Here is a 23,756-nt window from a genome sequence, read left to right on the forward strand (position 1 = left end):
TCTGGAATAATTTTAATTTTTTTTATATATAACGTATGTACTGCACCAATAGTTTATACAAATAAAGCATCATTTCGGATACTAATTCCATTCCCTAAGATTGACAGCAGGTTATAATAAAGTATATATATATTTTTTGATTTTAGAAGGACCTTTCCATTGGAGTGAAGTGGGACAGCCATGCGGTGAAGTAGGATAAGCGAGTTAATAACAACATTTTTTTTTTTAATAATAACATTTTTTTTTTTTGGGGGGGGGGGGGTACTTTTCAAAAATGTGGTGTTTACCGCACGTAGGGAGACAAAATAATATTTGCTAAATTGATAGGGAAAAACCAGTTGTTTATATTAAATAACATTGATTAGAGATCTCTCCTATGTGAGATTTTTGAGATTTCTCCCGTTTTCTACCTCTCCCCACTCTCCCCTGTATAATTGATTCATATAGCTTAATAGAAATTCTGAAGGATTGTGTTGTATTGTATGATATCATATTTCTCATTTAATGTTTCAAATAGTATCGTTGTTTTAAGTTGATTAATTGTGTTGTATCGCGTACGTAATTTAATTTACTCATCTGTTATCGTTACTTATTATTATCGTTAATTATATCTCATATGAAATCGTATTTCTTGCCTGGTATTGTCTTTCATTCTGTGTTTAACATTAAACAACTAAAGTAACTAATCATCATTCATTAGGCTTTTTATAACATCAATTTTAAATTTTATTACATCATCAAAAAATATTATTAAAAAAACCTTTAACAATCTTAATTATTATTTTTTTAATAATAAGGTTAAAAGATCATATTTTTTTGAGACCATGTGTCTCAAGAAATGAAAATGTGTATACTGTATGTACAGTAGCTCTTCGTTAGCGTGGTCAAATACGTTGTTTTTTTTATCTTTTTATTTAGTCTGAATTTCAAAGTTTGTCTTAATTGCTAAAAAAATTGATTAACATTTGGTTGATGTTAATGATCAGAAATATCCGTTTACAGTATCTTTTTTGGTAAAAGTTTTTTTAAAGATATATGTTATGATGATGTTATCTAGCAAAGTCGCTGAGTTTATAATCCCTGCTATAGACCCAATGTAGGAGATTACCAAAATACTGTTACGGAAAAAGCAAGCACCGAAAAGCAAACTCTGCACATAATGCCAGAAGCGTTCCTAAAGCAGTCTAACAGTGTTTGTTCGGAGTAAATGAAAAAGTTTTTCAAGCTTTTTTAATGAGGTTATAAGCGTTTACAACTTCCAGTAACCATTTAACTTTACTTATGCCGTTCTAAATAATGTAACAATAAATAAGATTGCTTCAACGCCGTAAATTTGCAAATAATTAGATACTGTTAGCGGAGGTTTTTTGCCTTCACGTTTTGAAGAGATTAGAAAATATTTGTGGATCAATTTTGAACAACTTCAAGAAAATTTGTATTTTCCGATAAAAAGAATCCCCATGCTGCTAAAAAATACTTTTAATAAGGTTTTGAGAAAGAGCAGTAAAGGTTGTCTAACATTTCAAGCGTCCAATGTTTGAATGTGTGTTTCGGAATACCGAGAGCAACATACGAGTTTGATATAGATTTCGAAACTTGAAGTCCAACTATGTAAAAAACGATTAAAGAATTGTTTTGTCAGTCGTTATTAGGTGAATGCAAAAACCATTTAATTTATCATAAATTAAAGTTTTATTGCGCTGTTTGCAGTGATGTCTATTAAAAAACATGTACTTGCATTTGTCTTGATTGAAACTCATTGACCAGACGTTAGTTTAGTTGATTACTTTACTGACATATTGAAGTTGATTTGTAATAACTCTCTTTTAATAACTTTCTCACTAACAGTGGCGGATCCAGCATTTTTTGATCTTTGAGATAGCCAACTTCCAGTCATGGAGCTAACTCCAAACATTTATATATTTATACTTATGTCAAATAATGAGAGTTTGCGAAAAATTGCGATGATTGGAGGCTGGGAACAAAAAAGCCCCCAAATTTTTGCTACACCTGCCCCAAACGTGAGAGCAACAAGTTGATAAAATATTTTTTGTACTATTCTCAACTAGACTTATATCCATCAGTAGTTTTTAAGTTTCATAGTATTATCTCTCAGCTTTCAAAAATTATGACCATATAAAAACTACAACCCCCTCAAATTGAGGGGGGTTTAAACTTTATATGGTCATAATTTTTGAACGCTTAGAGATAATACTATGAAACTTAAAAATTATAGATGAATATAAGTTTAGTTAAGAATAGTACAAAAAATATTTTATCAACTTGTTGCTCTCACGTTTGGGGCAGGTGTAGCAAAATTTTTGGGGCTTTTTTATTCCCAGCCTCCAATCATCGCAATTTTTCGCAAACTCTCATTATTTGACATAAGTATAAATATATAAATGTTTGGAGTTAGCTCCATGACTCAAAGATCAAAAAATGCTGGATCCGCCACTGACTAAAATGTCTCAAAAATAATTTGAGACATTTTAGTGAGCAAAAATTTTATATTAATACTTTACTTAATACTTTAATACTTTACTTAATACTTTACTTAATACTTTACTTTACAAATCTCTTCAAAAAATTCTCTTCAAAAAATAACGTACAGGGTGAGGCAAAATTAACTCCCCTATTTGAAAGAGCTGTTAATTTTTATTTTGATATTGACTGTTATTATTTCTTTTACAGTTGTAAAGTAGAATAGCACAAAATTAATTATGAATCGATTCAATCCACAACAACGGGAAGAAATCGTGACTATTTTTATTCAAAAAAATAAGTCAGTTGTGTTAACTCAACGAGAAGAAGACATCGTAATCAATCAGCACCTGATAAGAAAACAATTCATGCTTTATCAAATCAATTTGAACAGTATAGAACAAATTTAGACTCTTACCATTCAGGAAGACCAAGAACCGCCCGCTCTGAAAAAAATACCGCTCGTGTTCGTGAAAGTGTTGCAGAGTCACCAAAAACATCAACAAGAAGACGTGCTCAACAATTAAACATTTCTCTGCGCTCTCTTCGACGAATTTTGAAAAAAAGATTTTCAATTACAAAATCCAGTTAGTGCAAAAGCTATTGCCCAGAGACCATAATCAGCGTTTGAAGTACAGTAATGTCATTTTGAATCTTGAGAGAGAAATTGATAATTTTAGTGAAAAAATGATAATGAGTGACGAAGCACACTTTCATCTCAGTGGCCATGTCAATAAACAAAATTCTCGATTCTGGGGAAGTGAAAGCCCACAAATCATTCATAAAACATCATTGTATTCACAAAAAATAACAGTTTGGTGCGCTATTCATGCCAAAAATGTCATTGGACCTTCTTTTTTTGAAGACGAAAATGGACAAACAACAACTGTTACTGGTGATAATTATCGACAAATGATCCAAGACTTTTTAATGCCACAAATGGAAGAACAAAATCTAGACAATGTGTGGTTTCAACAGGACGGTGCCACATCATATACAGCCAAAGAAACAACACGGATTTTGAAAGACCTTTTTCCAGGTCGAATAATTTCTCGTTTTGGTGATTTGCATTGGCCTGCAAGATCACCTGATTTAACAGCTCCAGACTTCTTTTTATGGGGTTATTTAAAAGAAAAGGTGTACGTGAATAAACCACAAACTCTTGATCAACTGAAAAACAATATTCGACAAGAAATAGAAAACATACCGGTTGAAATACTCAAAAATGTAATGAAAAATTCAGTAAAAAGAGCTGATTTGTGTAGAACCGCTAAAGGCGGACATTAAGTTGATATCATTTTTGAAAATTGACAAACAATAAATTTAAATGCTAAATAAACATATTATTTGAAAAAAAAAAGATCTTTTATTTATTTCAAAATTGTAAGCAAAGGGGACTTAACTTTGCCTCAACCTGTACAATTTTAAAAGGCCATACCTACCTTCTATTGTAACGTCTTCCCAGAGGTTTTTTAAATATTGAATGGTTTTTTTTTGCAAAGTTTTTTATGGTGTACACACCTCTTCTGCTTTAAATATTTGACCTAAATGTGCGCATCTTTTTACAGCACCAATTTTAAAGTTTAAACCTATGACTTGTTTTTCAAAGCCTCTTTGGCGTCTCTGTTGTAGACTCTTTTGTTAAACTTATTTATAAAATATTTATAAACCTTTTAAATAATTTTATATCAACTTAGATTTTAGTTTGAAAGTAGAACAGTTTAAGTTTACTATGTTCAGTCTTTTCTTTGTAGTGACTAACTTTTTATTTGTTTTATCAGTATTAAAAATTTCGTTCCCGCTCTGCATTGTTATTGAAGTTATGTTGAATTATTTTTCTTACACATTTAATTTTCTACATTTTTTTTGTACTTGACAAATTTAATAGAAAAACGTTCACGCTATGTTTTTTTACATAAAGGAAATCCAGCAATTCCATGGTGTCAGACGTGACATTCAGACATGTTTAAAAGTATCATTTGTTATGAAATCAAGAATTTTTTGCAAATATACTTTCATCGTTAATACAATGGTGGTGTGTACTATTAATCATATTATCATAACTTTTTTATTTACAATACAGGCTGTGCTGTAACTAAAATCACATGGTGTTAGACGTGACGCTTTTTGAATTTTACGCCGCCACGTCTGACACCATGTAATTTAGTTTCAGCACAGCCAGTATTGCAGATAAAGAAGTTATGATAACATGGTTAAAAACACACACCACCATTGTACTAACGATAAAAGTAAATTAGCAAAAACTTTTTAATTTCATAACAAATGACACTTTTAAACATGTCTGAATGTCACGTCCGACACCATAGAATCGCCCAATTCCTAATTCTAATTAAAAATAAACAATAAGATTTCATCACAAAACTAGCGTATGTCAAACGTGAAATTTCAAAGTTTGTCATAGTTTGCTAAGGTGGTAGGTCCCCTTTTTTTGACACTTTCTCAAAAAATATTTTTTATTGATTCTTATGAAAAAATTATCGAGGAACTTGAATTTTACTTCTAAAACAATTATTTTTTAATGTAAAACACGCAATTTAGTCATTTTCGTGTTAATACAAGAAAAAAATCAAACTTTTTCGTAAAACTTTTTTTTACGAAAAAAAAGTTTTCTGCTATTCAAGCTTCTGTTCTTTTCTTTAGATATTTTATTATGTCTTCTTCTCCTTCTAACTGCTTAAATACTTCTTGTTTACATTACGTAACGTACCTAGAGCTTATTAGTTTTGTATAACGCAAAGTTACTTTTATTTTTATACAAAATTTTAAACGATCGTTTTCTCTGAATCTATATTTTCATACTTGATACAAAAATATCTCAAGTTTTACAAATCCAATTCATTTTAATTTTTCACAATATGTTTAATACACTAGTGTCAATAAAATGTACCAAAATTAGCATTAATCTGTAAAGGCAAATGAAGTTATTGATAGTTAGGTCCATTTTTTTTATAATGAAATTCATAAACTTTCAGAAAAATACCATATAATTTTAAATAAAATTTTTATTTTCACCAATTTGGTACATTTTATAAACACTCATGTGTGAATGCTACCTGCAAAATTTGATAGCAATAGGACTGTGTAACGTATTTTTTTAGTTATTTTTAATTTATTTTATAGTTTTTTCAATACAATTTGTATTGAAAAAAAGTTGTATGGTACTCTTTAAAGATTATAGCTTTAATTAGGATCTACCACTTTAAGAAGTCATCTTAAGAACTTAACAACTTGTAAACTTATCAGATTTAAATAAAACTTTCGCAATTATATTAATTTTATAACTCCTATAATAATACAAAGTTTAAAATTAAAAAAAAATCTTTACAAGTCGGTTTAATTTCAAAGAATAGTGTCTAAAAACTAACTTCGGAATAGTTTCAAATATATTTAAAAGACGTAATGTCTTAAAAAGTCGGAGAATGCGGCTCAAGTTAAATCGCATTATTATTGAAGGTCATAGTTTGCAATAACTTTTAGCCACAAAAAACTCTTGTTTATTTATTTGTATATAAATAAATTCATTTTTCATGTGAGCGCAAGCCGGGTGTAGTAGCGCGCACCTGTAATCGAGCTACTTTCGAGGCTGAACTATCGAACGGCTTGAGTACGGGACCACTGTCGGTTAGTTGTCTATGTCGATCAGGCGTCCGCGCTAAGCTCAGTGTCAACATGGTCATTAGAGAGAAGTCTCTAATGTACCAGGTTCGATAATGAAGAACGTACTGGCCCAGGACGGAAACGTAGCAGGCAAAAGTTCTCGCACTGAGCAGTAGTGGGATAGCGCTTGTGAATAGGTGGTAACCGGCAGCCCGCACGAGATAGTCGAAAGAGGCTTTTCCTTATTTTAAAACATTAAATATAGATTTTAATTAAATTAATCAATCAATTAAATATCCATTAAGTATTAATTGACATTTAGTAGTTAATAGAAATAGAGCAGATACGATCGTAACTCTAAATTTTAATACAACATACCACAACCACTGAATAACCATAAAAACTATGCTTTCTTTTCTTTTGTTGACTTTTGCATGAAAATGGCTTCCAGAACATTCAGGAAAGTAATTGCTACTTCTCTTACCACTGATTTTAGAAAGGCGTGTGAAATAATTACTACAAACTTTAAAGATTTAAAACCAAACGAAGTTCTTGTGAAGTCTTGGTAATTAACTTTTATTTCTTATAATTTTTTAAATTGTTTTCTATTTTATATATTAACTTATAAGTGATTATTTTACATTTAAATAGGCTAACCTTATTGAATAACTTTATAACATGTTATCAACATTGTGTTTATATATATATATATTTTTGTGGAACTTTGTATTTATTTATATATATGAAGGACTTATTGTGAAACAATGACAAGCCACTCTTTTTTCAAAAATGAGTTATTATCATTTTTATAATCATAAATAGTATACGCAATAGCCAAAAAGATATTAAGGCATAATTCTTAAAATTGGAGCTATAATTATAAAATCATCTTACTGTAAGCACTGATTTTATAGATTTAAATAAAACTTAAAAGTCATTTTTCAAAAATATTTGTTTTTGTGGCTTGTCATTGTTTCACAATAAGCCCTTCATATATATTTTTTGTATTTGTTTTACATATTAGATGAAATATTTTATTTATTACATTTGTAGATAGAACAAGATAATACTGAGGGGGCGATATACACGCACAGATATATATATATATATATATATATATATATATATATATATATATATATATATTATATATATATATATGTATATATATATATATAAATAAATATATATATATATATATATATATATATATATATATATATATATATATATATATATATATACATATAATGTCATACATACATGGGTCGTGTCATACTTAGGTCAAAACAAAAAAAATCAGATTTTCCATCAGCATTATTAAAAAAAGGGTGAGGTTTAACATATCGAATTCGGAACTATCAAAAAATTTAAATGAGTTTAAGCTACCAGGGAACTGCCTTGAAAATTGCAAAAAAATGTAATACATTCATATTTTCAAGGTCAATTAGAACATTTTTAGACTTGAATCAGCTTTACAACAAACTTATCTTATGAGCTTTACAGCAGACCTATCTACAGAAATTAATACAAGATAAGCATAATACTAATATTAGATAAGCATAATATTAGTTAAAACTGTTTCAGAAATTTTGATTTACAGAGTACTTAAAAAAGGGAGGGGGAGGGAGGGGGAGGGGGGCTTTTTCCGAGTTTTGTATGTAATAACTTCATCTTGTAAATTTATGAGGTCACTTTTCAAATGGCTGAAAGGAAACTTTTTTTTTTTAATTTTAAACATTTAGTATTCAAGTTATTTATGTCAACACTGAGAAATATGGAAAAATACCAAATCTTAACACATCTCTCAGTGTTGGCACTGAACTTCTATTTTTCTAAGAGAAACCAGTGACCTAAACAGAAGAAACTATAGTAATTTTGAGTTTATCCAGGATATTCACATTAAACCTTCACAAAAAAAAAGGATAATAGCCAGTGCTTCATTTAACCTCTTGTAACAAGTTTAAAACATAATTTAATAACAAGACTCAAAGATGCTTGAACAAGAAATTTATTTTAAGAAATCAGAAAAAGCCTAATTTCTTAAAATAGAGCAAGTAAAGTTACAAAACAAAAGTTTAATTTTATCATTGACAATTTATTTGACTCGGTTAATTATTAATGTATGACTTTGCTTTGGTCTGAGCAACACTGTCCTGATTTTAAAGTTGGTGCCTACATTACCGTATCTGCCTTAGGGAGGAAAAAATACAGATTAATAAATTGTTTTGTATTAAAGGTATGAGTGGATATACTAAAAATAGTATAAAAGTATTAGTAATGCTTAAAATCAAATTTTACTTAATAAACATTTTAGTTAATGAACTTAATGATTGTAATGTTTATTTCCTCTTTGATTAGTTTAAAAAGAAAATATTTTTTTAATATTTTTCTAGAGGTAAACAAAACATTGCCACATTTTTTTGTTTAAGAAATAATCTTTATTATAATATTGCATTAAATTTTATTGTACCAGTAAATATATTTCACGGATTTATAAAAAGTGTTTTAAGTTTAGTTTTATAACATATTTTACCTTCTATATTTCATTTTACACTTTCAGCTGTGAGCTAGGGGGTGGGGTTGAGAGGGGGGTGGTGACACAAACGTTTTTGTTGTTTTTATAAAAAAAAAAATTATTGTTTTAAAAATAGAGAACGGTTTTAACAATTTTAAAAAATAAAATAAAAAGTTACAAATTTTTCAGTTCCAATTACCCCCTTTCCTCAGGCTTTTGATAAAACACTCTGATTTCCTGGTAGCTAAAAAGCCGTATCGATTAAGATAAGCAAAATAAGTGAGCAAATGCTCATATAAATATGCTATAGTATATATATATATATATATATATATATATATATATATATATATATATATATATATATATATATATATATATATATATATATATATATATATATATATATATATACACACACACGTATACACAGAGGTGATTTTACATGAGTGGGGGGGGGGGGGGAGGGGAACGAAGGTATGTTTTGAGAAACATAGTCAGCTAGCCAGGTATTTGACATATTTCAGTCAGGTGAGTTTTTGTTTTTAAGACCTTTTTTTTTAGGAGGCAGTCGGTTCTTTTTATGGATTCACTCCCTCCCCTCATTGTATTTGTAGAATGTCCTCTGTATATATATATGTGTGTATATATATATATATATATATATATATATATATATATATATATATATATATATATATATATATATATATATATATATATATATATATATTTATAATTCTCCTCCCCAAAGCCAAGAAGGCCACTACAGATAAGGAGGCTACTTGTGTTTATAACCCTCTCTCAACTCTATAACTCCGAAACACGAACCTTGACAAACAAGGCTGCTGCGCGGAGAAATAAATTGAGTGTGGTACTACCAGGGACGTAGTGGGAATCGAACTCAGAACCTCTCGCTTATGAAGCGAGTGCTCTACCACTGCACTACTACCGCATACATATATATCCTGCTAAACAAGAAACTGACAGTAAATGCTTGAGGTAGGTAAGTGTTTTTTTACTAATTTATTACTGCTCTGATATTTAAGAACTTTGAGCACTTTTTTTGTAAAATACATAAACATATTTGACATAGTGTATATATGTATGTATATATAAATATTACCCCTTAATATTTTTTTTTTCATACTTTTTTAGTTACACTGGCATCAATGCCACTGATATCAATGTTACAGCGGGAAGATATGGAATAAACAAAGTTCCTTTTGATGTTGGTCTTGAGGTAGTTATTTTTTTTTTTTTAATAACCCCTTTTTATGTAATTTATGTAATTTTCCTTTTATATATTTCTATGTAATTTTCCTTTTCTTTTTAAGGCCAGTGTATGAATAATAAAATTTTAGGCGTTATTATTTTCTTTAAAGTGGTTTCCGGAATGGCGACATTTTATTAAAATAGAAAATTTTATAGAAGTAGAAGAAAGAAAAAAAAGTTTTTTTTTTTCTTATATAAACTTTGCTTATAAGCAAAATGTAATCATTTTCTGGCTTAATGAATTAGAAAACATTAATATTTTGTTTTTAATTATCTTTTTGTGTTATTATTATATTGTATTATTCGTATTGTTGTTGGTGATATTAATTTCTATATTCTTAATATGTATATATATATATATATATATATATATATATATATATATATATATATATATATATATATATATATATATCTTTTTTTATGTCAATAAACAAAATTTGTAATTTAAGAAGTGATAAAGTGTATTTTTTTAGTTTCTATAAGTAGGCTTCTTAATTTTAAGAATCTTATTGATATCTGTATCATCATCATATTGCATCTGTTTTGAAAACATATACTTCTTTTCAGTATATATGCTGGCCATCCAACATTCACCCAAGATTATCAGAGCATTTTCAGCAGATTCACAATAATCATCTCTTAAAAAAGCTGTTAAATCATTGCAAGATAACATTTTTAAGCTCTTTGACAAGTTTATGTTTTATGTTCAGCAACCATTTGTTTTCAGTTTCCAGTACTTGAATTGGTTGCTTTTTATCCAATTTCACATTTTGAAAACAAACTGTTTCAATTTTTTAAACAGTTTGTTTTCAGGGCCTAAATATTATCAAACAAGGGTTTCCATTAAGCACCAACAACAAGTTTTAGAATATGATGATGACAAGCTAGGTAGAGTAACATTTTATCTTAATGTACTTCCATTAGCTTCGCAACTCCTTCTTGAGTACCACTATTGCTGGTTGTTGTATCAGATAAGACCCCCTCCTCTGCGTATGCAGGCTTGGTCAGGAATGCATGCGATCAATGCCATTATATGACCACACAAATAACACTTTGTTTTGATGTTTTGACCATGGCTATTAACATTTTAAAAACACATTGAATAAAAATGTTTTATAATTATATTTATGCATTAGAATTATGCATTAAAGATAAATAACATTGAAACTTTAATCTTTACAAATGTTTTTATATTAGCAAATTGCTTTTAAATAAAGAAACAAGTTACTTATGATAATTTTTGTTTTAAACTATCAATGAAAGTTTTATAATATTTTTTATTTATTTTATATTAATTATACAAGTATGGATTTTTTATAACAAATATGATATTTTCTATAACAAATATAAATAATGATATTTAAAAAAATATTTTGATTTTATAAAGGACAACTTTTTCTGACTGCGACAGTCTGTCTAAAAAAGTTGTCCTTTATAAAATGTCTAAAAACAAATGAACTTTCTATAAAAAGACTTTGTGTCTAAAAACAAATGAACTTTCTATAAAAAATACAATTAAAATAAACTCAAAAAGATAAGGAAATATGTTTTTTTATCTTTTTTTTTTTTGCATTCCATCTTTACTAATATTTTTTTTTATTATTGAAACTCTTTTAAAATGACTGCTAATGATTTTTTATATAAAGTATTAATAAATAGTTTTTTTTTATTTACATATAATTACCTATTTTTTTATGATAAATGTTAATTTTTAACCCTTAGACTGCACTATAATATTAAAAGATGTTAAGAACAATTTAACTAAAAAAATTTGTTAGGAAAATTAAACTAAAGAAAAAAAAATTATAAAAAAATCTAATAATCACTCATTTTCACAGTAAAACGTATAAAAATAATATATCGAAAGAAAGAAATATTATGCACTACTCAGTAGTATCATTTAAATGTTACCGAAACCAATATTTTATGCTAAAGGTCCTAGTTTTAAAAATCAGTTTAAAGCCACAATCACATGGCTTGCTGCACTTAAATGATTTAAAAAAAAAGAAAAAATGAAAACAAATAAATGTATGTTTAAGAAACATATGTTGGTTTGTTGAAATGGTTTAAATGATTCAAGTATCATTTTTTTAATTTTGTATGCGTAATTATTTACTAGCAAGTGTTTATATGGAAAAAAAACTACAACATAAACTAAATGTACATAATTATTAGAAAATCATTAGAAATAAGTTGTTTCTTTATTTTTAAAGGATTTCCTATAATATAATAAAAAAGAGAATGATAAAAAATTTGAAGTTTATTATTCCAAATGCAGTTAAAAACTTGATTTAAACTATCTTAGCGTTTTATTTTTGTGCGTTTTGTTTTTTATTATATTTTTTGTTTTTAGTGTTATAGTTAAGTTTTTTTTATTTTCTCTTTTGTAATGATTCCTTTTCTTTTTTTATATAAAGATTTTGTATTAAAGTTATTTTTTAGTCTAGATAATTACTTATTTAACAAAAAAATTTGACAAAGAGCTTTGAAAGTTTTTACTGCTTATAAAAAATGTTTTATATTTTCTTATTGTAATAGAACGCAGGCATTTTAAGAATTATTACAACAATTAAAAATTCCACAATAAAAGTGAATAAAACGTTAATGTAATTAAAATATAAAATGTATTACTTATTACATAAAATAAAGATTATTATGCAATAATTTAGAGTGTAATAATTTTATTTTTTTATCCGATAAACAATTTAATATTGTATCAATATAAGTTAGGTTTTTTAACTTTATTTTAAATTTAAATTTTATATTTATCAAATAGTCCTATCTAATTAAAAACATTTGCATTTAAGTTAATGCTCTTTTTTGTAACAACCGTGCCTTTTAAAAAGCAGTGCAGCTTATTATGCAATTATATATATATATATGTATATATATATATATATATATATATATATATATATATATATATATATATATATATATATATATATATTTATATAAAAATAATTTAGTGTTTTTTATTTTGGTTACCATAATAATTACATTTTTGAGAGAAAAATTATAATCTTAGGGCAAGGGCTAAAGTTCTCGCTTCCCTCCGGTGCCTATATATATATATATACATATATATATATATATATATATATATATATATATATATATATATATATATATATATATATATATATATATATGTATAGCTTATTATCACATATATATTATATATATTAATTGATCAAGCTACATCATGCTTTGGGCAATTAGTTTAATCTTTTGAAAATTTGTTAGGGTTTAGGCATGATTGAAGGTGTTGGCAGTGGCATACCACAGAATATGATAGGGCAATCAGTTGGGTATATATTTACTGGAAGTTTTGCTGAATATGTTGTAAGTATGTTTGTATGCATAGTAATTTTAGGCAAAGAAAAGGTTTTATAAAAATTTCTTTATGAAGAAATTAATTTTGTAAATAATTTTATATTTTCAAAACTGTATTAAAACAATCTGATTCATTAAGATTTCATTGTCCTATTGGGCCAAAAAAATATGCTCATGATCTGATTTTTTAAGAACTCAGTTCTGTTTTAATTACAGTTAACAAAATATTTTTTGAGTTTCTTTTTTATTTATTATGAAATTAATAAGTTTTATCATCAAGCAATCATTGTGAATCTTGATCAAAAATTTTTCTAGCATTTTCTAGCCAGATAAAAATAAACTTGCTTTCTCAGCAAGAATAGTTTCCAACCCTTGCAAAGAAACAAAAATACTAAAATAATGATGATAACAATATATATATATATATATATATATATATATATATATATATATATATATATATATATATATATATATATATATATATATATGTATATATATATATATATATATATATATATATATATATATATATATATATATATATATATATATATATATATATATATATATATATATATATATATACAGTAGTGGCCAAAAAGTTAAGGCACGTCATAAAAAATAACTCAATTTTTACAGTGTAAATTTTTATTGAATAAACTCAATAGAAAATGTAAAATAAATGAAAAAAAATAAATAAAAATTATCAAAAATTGTTAATGTTCAATAATATAATAATTATAGCACCAAACTATAGCAAAAGTTTAAATGACTTGAATGATATAGTTCAATACTTTGTCGGATGTCCCTTATTATCAAGCACGGCTTGTATTCTTTTTGACATACTATGTACTAATGTTTTAAAAAATTCTCGAATGATTTCATTTGTCCACATTTCTTTAAGAAATTTTTAAAGATGTTCTTCAGATTTTGGCTGATGTGCTGCAACTTTCGGCTTCATTATATTCCAGCAGTTCTCGATAACATTAAGATCGGGTGAACTTGAGGGCCAATTAGATAATAATTCAATTTTATTATCAGTAAACCACTTCTTAACTGTTTTAGCTGTATGACAAGGTACTGAATCTTGCTGGAAAATGCTGGTTTTAGTTATTTCCATGTGCAGTTTCACTTTGTCTTTCAATGCACTTAAATACTTTTGTGCATTGACTTTTTCACCTTTTTTAAAGATGTGCAACTCGCATCATCCTTGCGTTGTGATTGCTCGCCATACCATGACTGAAGGAGGATGTTTTACTGTTTTTATGGTATACTTTGGATTCAGGCGTTCTCCCACAGGTGTTCTAACATAATTATAGCCTGTGCTTCTAATTTGTTGAAACGTACTTTTGTCTGTAAACATTACGCGTTCCCACCATTCCTGTGTCTTGTCTTTTAAACTCTTACAAAATTTAATCCTGGCTTGTAATCGAGATGGAGTTAATAAAGGCTTTTTAGCTGGTCTTCTTGCAACTAGACCAAAGTCATAACACAACCTTCTTCTAATTGTTCTCGAACTAATAGTATGTCCCCTTTCCATAGCAAGTTGTGATAACCTTGCAGATGTTGTGTGGGGCTCACTATTAACAACATTCTTTAAAAGCGGTCTTCTCGTGATGTACTCACACGTTTTCTACCACAATTTTTGCGATTTGAATACTCTTGCACACGTAAAGCATTTTGCACGGCACATCTTGATATTTTTAACTGTTTTGCTATACTACTTTGAGAATAGCCCTCCAAAAATAGTGCATTTATTTTACCTTTAACAAAGTTATTAATATCACGCTATGGCACGCATACCCATAATATCACAACTATGGCAACCTGACGGTGTAAAATAAATCAAAATATCTTCAAAAATCAAAATATGATAAAAAAATTATTTTTATTGAAGTTAATTACGCCATAAAAAAACAATCAGTTAAAAAAGTTTAAAAAACGTAGCCTGCCTTAATTTTTTGACCACAACTGTATATATATATATATGTATATATATAAAAATTAGTAGAAAACCACTTGACAAAATTTTTTTAATAATATATATATATATATATATATATATTATATACATACATATATATATATATATATATATATATATATATATATATATATATATATATATATATATATATATATATATATATATTAAAATATATGTATATTATAAGTGATATATGCATATTATAAATATAAGTAATAGAAAACATTCCTGTAAAAAAAGTAAATTAAGAAAAAGCATTTTTAGATATTAAAGTTAAAAAATTTAATTTTTTTTTTTTAAACTTAAATAGTTTAGATATCTTTTTTTTGACATTTTGTGCTAAGGATCCATTTCTGGAAATTAACAGGTCAGGAAATATATAAATAAAGTGTTAAAATAAACATGACAGTAAACAAGGAAATAAATTATTTTTTAGAAAAAAATTTATAAAAGTTATAAGAACAGTAAAAATTATTTTTATTTATTTGAGTTATTTACTATATTAACTTGTTTTACTATGAAGTTCCTAGTTTGTGTAAAATAACAATGCCTAATAATTTTGTAACAGTCAAGTTTTTATCAAACTTTTTTTGTGTCCAATATACAGAATTGAATATGAATTTGTTTAAACTTAAACTTTATTTTATGAAATATTTATAAAAAGTTTGCATAAAGTTTTAGTTAAATTGTATTACAGATACTTCCAGCAAAATACTGTTTACCTTTGCCATCTGTCAAACCTGAGTACATTCCGTTACTTATTAGTGGACTTACTGCTTCTATCGCATTTGAACAGGTTTTACTTTAAAAGTCTTACTAACGTTGAATAGAGTTTAAATAATTTGTTTGATATAGGTAATTTTCACAGTGTGAGATATTTTCAAACATTTGCTTTTTACTTCAGTTTGGTCATTTGAAACCAAAAGAAAATGTTTTAATAACAGGTAAGTATTTTATATATATATATATATATATATATATATATATATATATATATATATATATATATATATATATATATATATATATATGTATATATATATATATATATATACATATATATATATATATATATATATATATATATATATATATATATATATATATATATATATATATATATATATATATATATATATATATATATATATATATATATATATATATATATATATATATATATATATATATATATATATATATATATATATATATATATATATGTATATTAGTATTGTTATCAACTTCAACTGAATCGACTTAATATTGACTAGTCGAAAGTCAAAATTAGTTGACTTTAAAAAATTGAATATTCGATTTAATCGACTATGGACTTCCTACTAAAACTCAAAGTTAAAGCAATCGAGTAACAATCTTAAAATAGTAATCTTTTCTTTTGATTTAACTTTTTAACCTTTAATATTTGTTTGTTCATTTAATAACAATAATATGTACTGTTATAACTATTATCTAGTTTTTTTGTTTACTCTCCTAAAGTTTTATCTAAAGGTTATTCATAGCATGTTAGCATTATTTATACCTTATTTAACTTTCGATCATGTATTTCATTATTTTTTATTTTATTTTGTTAATTTGGTGCTTGTGATTTTCATAAATATTTTCATACAGGGTCCTCTAAGCTGGCTCAGGACCATCGGGGAGGAGGGCTGAAAGCAGCTTGGGTTAAAAGTTGTAAGGCAATCTCTAAATGTCATCTATACAATCATATTGTAATTACTTTTTGATAAATAGCAAGTCAATGATATATATATATATATATATATATATATATATATATATATATATATATATATATATATATATATATATATATATATATATATATATATATATATATATATATATATATATATATATATATATATGTATGTAAATTATGTTAGTGTATTTTACAAATAGAGTGCTCAATGTTCTTAGAGAACAGAGCAATAATAAATTAGTAAAAAACACTTATCTAACTTTTTTCTTCAACTTAAAGTTTCACCATTGCTGGATCATCAGGAAAAGTTCTTCCTGATGATCCAGCAATGAACTCTTCCTGATGATCCAGCAATGGTGAAACTTCAAGTTGAAGAAAAAAGTTAGATAAGTGTTTTTTTACTAATTTATTATTGCTCTGTTCTTTAAGGACATTGAGCACTCTATTTGTAAAATACACTAACGTAATTTACAAATAGAGAGCTCAATGTTCTTAAAAAACAACGTAATATATATATACATATATATATATATATATATATATATATATATATATATATATATATATATATATATATATATATATATGTATATATATATATATATATATATATATATATATATATATATATATATATATATATATATATATATATATATATATAAATTTATACTAGATTTGTAAAAATGGCAAAATGTTATATAGTTAATGTTTGGAAGCTATTTCTAATAGGGTACCATTGTGGTTCTAAAAATAGATTTGACAAACTTTTTGCAAAGCTTTCTGGGATGGAAATGTGGACAAACATAACAAAATGCAAAAGAAACTTGATACCAACTCAGAAGAAAATGTGTATAAAACAATGTTATTAGGATTTATTCACATCAAATTCTTGCTACCTTAAAGCTAATGTAACTTACATTAAAAAGTAGGAAAAATTAAAGATTCAGTGAGAAAGTTGGAAAAAGGATAAAAGAAAAATAAAGCTTTTGAAATTATATATTTAAAGGAAAAGTTTACATCTTGTAGATTTTCTTGTTGAAAAGAATGAAAATAATATTAACATAAATTCAAATAATATGAATAATCATTTTTACAAAGAAATTTGTAAACTCTCCATTAGGGACCCGAGACCCGAACTCGGATCCAGGTAGTTGTTTCGGTTATTACCCGAAAGTTATAAAATACCCGTTTCTTTTTAAATCGGGTAATACCTGATTGTTTTTAATACCCGATACTTGATACCCGTGAAATACCCAAAGAAGTAAAACTACCCAAAACAATTCAACTCAATTCATTTATCACATTGAATAACAAATAACAAAAAAAAAAATTGAAATATGAATATTTGTACTGAAGGAGTTCAAGTTTCAGGATTAGCAAAAAATTAAAAGTAGCCTTGCCATTTTATATCTGAAATTTCATTCAGTAATTTACTGTTCTCTTTCATGAACATTAGCTGCTCCATTTTGCTAACACTTAAATTTGTTCTCCTTACAGTGCAAAAGTTCCCTGCACTTGAAAACACTCTTTCAGAAGATGCAGATGAAGCTGAGATAGCCAGAATCTGCCAAGCAAGCCTTGCAAGCATAGGGCATTTGGATGCTTTGACCCTCCAAAAGTCCAAAATGTCCACTGTTTTCTCGGCTAGTGCATCACGAAGGTATTTTATTATGTTTTCTTTTGCAGCTGATTTCCCTCCTTTGTGTGTATATGTTGCTCCATAGCTCCGTGTGTGGTGATTGTCCAACAAAGTAGCTATCAAACTGTCGGCATCCAAAAAGTCAACGGCCTCTATGTTTTGGGATGAGGTTTTAGGTGGTGTGGGTTGCAATGTGGGGTCTTTCTGTGTTCACAAAAGTGTTCCTTGCAAGGTCAAAACAGTCTAGTCTTCCTGTCATTGCCCCTTTTGCTTGGGGATCCAAGAAATGGGCCACAGTGTACTCCATCTGTACACTTCCACAATGTGGGAATCTTCTATCGATCTCCAGCAAAAAGTAGTTTGTAACTTCTTGGATTAAGGGATCCTTCATCAATTTTTGTCTTAAGTCCTAACTTTATTGTAAAAAAATATAAATTTAAAAAGATTAAAAACTATTTTGAACAAAATTTTTAGAGTTGAAATGTAAGCTTTTTTAAAAATTATAGATTAAAATAAAAGTTCATATTATTATTATTACTCATAATCATTTTTGTAAATATGTCAATTTTATTTAGTCGCAACTTTAAAAAAAAAAAAAAATTTATACATATGAACTAAATATATTTTTATTTTGAAAATACCATTTTAACAGTGTTAAGAAAGCTGGTTAATATTTTACTGACCTTATTAAATTCTTTTTGTTCAAGCGTTTACTCTCAGGTGCTTAAAGGGATCTCAAACTCCCAACACATGTTGTGTTCATATTAAAAATAATGTTGAAAAAAACTATTCTTTTTGTTTTAGCTGAAGCTCGCCTTCTCCATTTTACTCAAAAACTCTTTAAAAAGTCTTTAAATTATGCTTCCAAATCAACAGACTTCGGCGATTCCTTTGAAGTGTGTTTCATAAAAGTTTTAGAATTTGACATCACGTAAGACTTTTGACAAATGAAACTCTGGAAAAGTTTTTTATGTATTTTTATTCATAAATTTTTGCATTATTTGTTTAGTTATAATTAATGTTAATAAATGATGAAGTATTTATTATCTCAATCAAGATTCTGATAAAAAATTATTCTATAATAATTACCTGTATAAAATTATTAATACCATTTTTATTTGGTTAGACAATATTTTGTCTGAATTTGCTTTGCATGATGTTCGGGAAGTCAAACGAAAAAACTTTGTTTGAATAATCATGTCGAAATATATTTAAAACGAATAATTTTAATGACGGGGGTACTAAAGTCTTTTTACAACAAATATAGGTAAAAAATAAATAACAAAAAGTTCAACATTAAACATCTTTTTTTTATTATATTGAACTATTAACTTAAACTAAATTTACTTATTATTTAGAACGACTAAGCAAAAAAAAAAAAGGCCATAAAATTATGCGTTATTGTGTTGTTTATTTGATTATTGTTTTTGTTGTTGTTTATGTTGATAATTTTCATCAATATCAAAATAGTCCCAGATTGGATTGTTAGTTGCTTTGCTCATTGTTGATTTATTTCTAATTTAATTTTATCTTTAAGTTTAATTCTATGTTAAGAAAGGAAGATTTTTATTTCATCGCGTGCTCTTTTTATAAATGAGTAGAACAAAAGAGAAAGAAAAGTTTCACGTAATTAAACTTTGAATGAATAAGAGTTGTATAAAATTTTTTTTTTTGCGCCACTTGTTCTTTTTTTAGATGAGAAAAATAAAAGTTTAATTGTAACTTTTCTTTGAATTAATAGGAATTGGAAAAGAAAATTTCTTGAAAACTTGTATTTGTCAATTTTGTAAGTTTTTTAATTTTCCATGCGAAGAGACAAATGCTAAATACGATACATAAATTGGGAAATTTTTAATTTTAATATTTTAATATTTAATTTTAATTTTAATATTTTAATCCTTTTTTAATGTGCGTTACCACATTTTGACAATTTAAATTACCATCTATTTTGATGGAGGATGTATATTTTGCAAAAATAAAAAACCTTCATGTTTTTAATTTGATGGTTATAAAATATTGAACAGTAAACTTATAATCAAAATTTATAATGCCGACTTGTGCTGTTATTGGTTGTACTTGTAATGCTAAACCAGGATCTCACATATCCTTTCATGAATTTTCATATCTGATACTACTGTCAACTGAATTGTTTAGTGTATTCTTGTACTTTTTTTTCTCCATACTAATTAGAACCTTAACAGTTTCTAATTGGTATGGAGTTGTTGACATTTAAAAATTTTTGTTATCAAAAATCAAATGCAAAATATACTTCCTTTTTATCCATATCAAAATTAGCAAATTTAGCAATTTAAATTAAATCAGCATAATCAAAAAAATTTTGTGATAAAAAGATTTAACAGTTCATCAAATATCTCTAATTAATACTGTCAGTTAATAAAATAATTGTTAAATAATTTTTTTGATTGGAAAACAAAACTGTCATAGTGTAAAAATGACCAGAGAAGTTAGAAAATAGTTCCCATTATTTAAATGAAAATAAGTAAGATTCAGAATATATAATACTGTGCTCTCTTGCACAAAAACTGTATATATAACATTCTATATAATGTAAAATACTCGTATAAAATCATAAGATTGGTAAGTAAAGCTTTAATATTTGTTTTAATTTGAAAACAAAAGAAATATAAGTAAGATATATAAATCTAAAAATTATTAAAATATCTGTAAAAAATAAGTTGCTCCTATAAAATAAAACTTTTTGCAAAACTTTTTTTGCGATATTTGGAAAAATAATACAAATAAATTTGTTTTGCTGTATGTTAAAAAAATACTTTGATGTACTTTTTGAATTAAAATAAAAAAAGGCAGCTTTGTGTAATTATAATTTTCATTTGTCAAAAGTCTACTGTGACGTCAAATACTAAAACTTTTATAAATTAAATGCGCTTCATAAGAATCGCCGAAGTCAAGATTGCGATGTATGATTTAAAGACTCTGAGTTTTTGAGTAAAATGGAGAAGGCGAGCTTTGGCTAAAACAACAAGATTAGTTTTTCTCGGTATGCATTCATTATTCATTTTTAATCAAAAAAACTTGGTTCAAACATTTTTTTCCAACATTATCTTTAATATGAACACAACATGTGTTGGGAGTTTGGAATCCCTTTAACATGACAGAGGGATAGTTTGTTTACTTGGGATATACCCGCCATGAGCATACTAAGATTCGTTAAATTCATTGGTTTATTAAGTTTCACTTGTTGCCAAAGAAAACTACCTCCTGATAAAAATGAAAACTTGGAGTAACCAGACTTTAAAATGTCAAATTTAAACTAACTGATAAAAATAAAAAATGAAAGAATTCAAAAAGTTATTGAAATTTTATATTGAAAATTGAATAAATTATATTGTTGTTGTTATACATTTTTAAGTTAGTTTGTCCGCATTTCGATCCCAGAATCTTTAGTTTTAAATTATTCAATATTTGCGTGACGAAAGCATTAAATAAAAACAGTACCCTATTAGAGCAAGAGTGGATTCACTTTTCGAATCGAAGTTAGGCATCTAATGTATATAATGCATCATTGTAGCAAGTATTTAAGGTGGTCCCTAAATCATTGGGGTCTGGGAATAGATTGTCCCGTTATCAAAATGGCTTTGATAACGGGACAATCTATTCCCGTTATCAAAGCCACAAATGGCTTTTCTCATATTGTTTTGCTCCATTGTTATTTAAACAATATGATATTAAAAAGTAGAAAACGAATATGAATTACTTTATTATTTTTCTTAAAATTAATTTCAAAAAAATAAATTATTCACATACTTTGGCTAAATCGACTTTTAGTCAACTTAGTTGATTTCAAAATTGTATTATTTAATTTTAGTTGACTTAAGAAAATATATTAGTGGATTTTGTCAACAGTCGAATTATTTAATAGTCTAAACAACATTATTATATATATATATATATATATATATATATATATATATATATATATTATATATATATATATATATATATATATATATATATATATATATATAATTATTTATCTATAATGTTTCTTATATTATTTAAAAACAAATAAGCAAAAGACACTTTAAATGGTAACTTGGTTGCCTTAGGTAATTGTTGGTGGGAAATCATTGAAGATTGAACAAACTTAATAGAATTAAATATGTCTATAGAGCTAAATCTCTATTTAATTTAGTCTATTTTGTTAATATTGTTTACAAGTTCTATAGTTTTTGTTGCCTTGATGAGAAGCCTTAAGCTGCTTTAAGCTAGTTTTATTTAAGATTCCCTAGAGTTGTACAATATCCGTATCTTTTTGTCCATGGTTTTCTTTGCGAATGGATGTAAATATTTCTTAATAGTGAACTTAAAAATTTATAAACTAATACAAGAAATATTTGTGGATCTATCCATTTATGTATTTATACTTAAAAAAATATCATTGAATTAAAAATGGCAAGCAAAAAAGACATTGAAAGTATGTTGGAAAAAAATTCAAAATACAAGAAAACTCAATTCTAAATATTGTTTCTGGAAATGCAACAATTCAAAATAAAAAGTTTGATAAAATCTTGAAATTGATTGAATCAATTACTAAGTGTTTGTCATTAGTAGAAGAAAACAAAAAATTTACAACAAACTGTTGAAGACCTATGGAAAACTATTGAGTTCACTCAAGATACTTTGATTGATGAAAAAATAATATATTGCTGAATAAAGATCTAAACAAAGTAATTAATAGCGAAATCACAAATGTTTTAAATAAAACCTTTTATGTACAAGTAAATTTGGAAGTAGCAAAAAACTTATCTCACTAGTTAAAAGAAAAGATGAGAAAATTTGAAGACAGAAATAGAAGAAATAATATAAGAATTTACGGATTATGAGAAAATAAACAAAAAACTTGGGAAAATACTGAACAAAAACATCACAAAAAATTTTAATGAACAGCTTCAGCTAAAAAATATAGTAATAGAAAGAGCACACAGATTTGGAAAAGTTTATAATAATATGGATACCCCAAGAACTGTTATACTAAAATTGTTAAATTATAAAGATAAAGAACTAAACTTGAAAAAGCAATTTTACATAGTTGGTGGTACAAACATTAACTTGTTGAAGCATATTTCTAATAATAATGTTAAATATTTTGTCGATACTTGAGCACAGTTTCATCCCAACAAATAATATGTCA

At 26.1% G+C, this 23,756-nt stretch overlaps 1 protein-coding gene across 1 annotated transcript in view; it reads left to right on the forward strand.

Moving 5' to 3' along the window:
• Positions 1-6,032: 6,032 nt before the first annotated feature.
• The window catches only part of LOC100205733 (prostaglandin reductase-3), a 56,438-nt gene continuing 38,714 nt past the window's right edge, over positions 6,033-23,756 (forward strand). The window contains exons 1-5 of the mRNA XM_065791762.1: positions 6,033-6,664; positions 9,776-9,860; positions 13,142-13,240; positions 15,919-16,017; positions 16,126-16,165. Of these exons, the coding sequence (XP_065647834.1) occupies positions 6,534-6,664; positions 9,776-9,860; positions 13,142-13,240; positions 15,919-16,017; positions 16,126-16,165 (454 nt within the window). The 5' untranslated portion in view covers positions 6,033-6,533. The remainder of the gene's footprint in view (positions 6,665-9,775; positions 9,861-13,141; positions 13,241-15,918; positions 16,018-16,125; positions 16,166-23,756) is intronic.

The sequence above is a fragment of the Hydra vulgaris genome, chromosome 02 (genome assembly GCF_038396675.1).
Source record: "Hydra vulgaris chromosome 02, alternate assembly HydraT2T_AEP".
Taxonomy (NCBI): Eukaryota; Metazoa; Cnidaria; class Hydrozoa; order Anthoathecata; family Hydridae; genus Hydra; species Hydra vulgaris.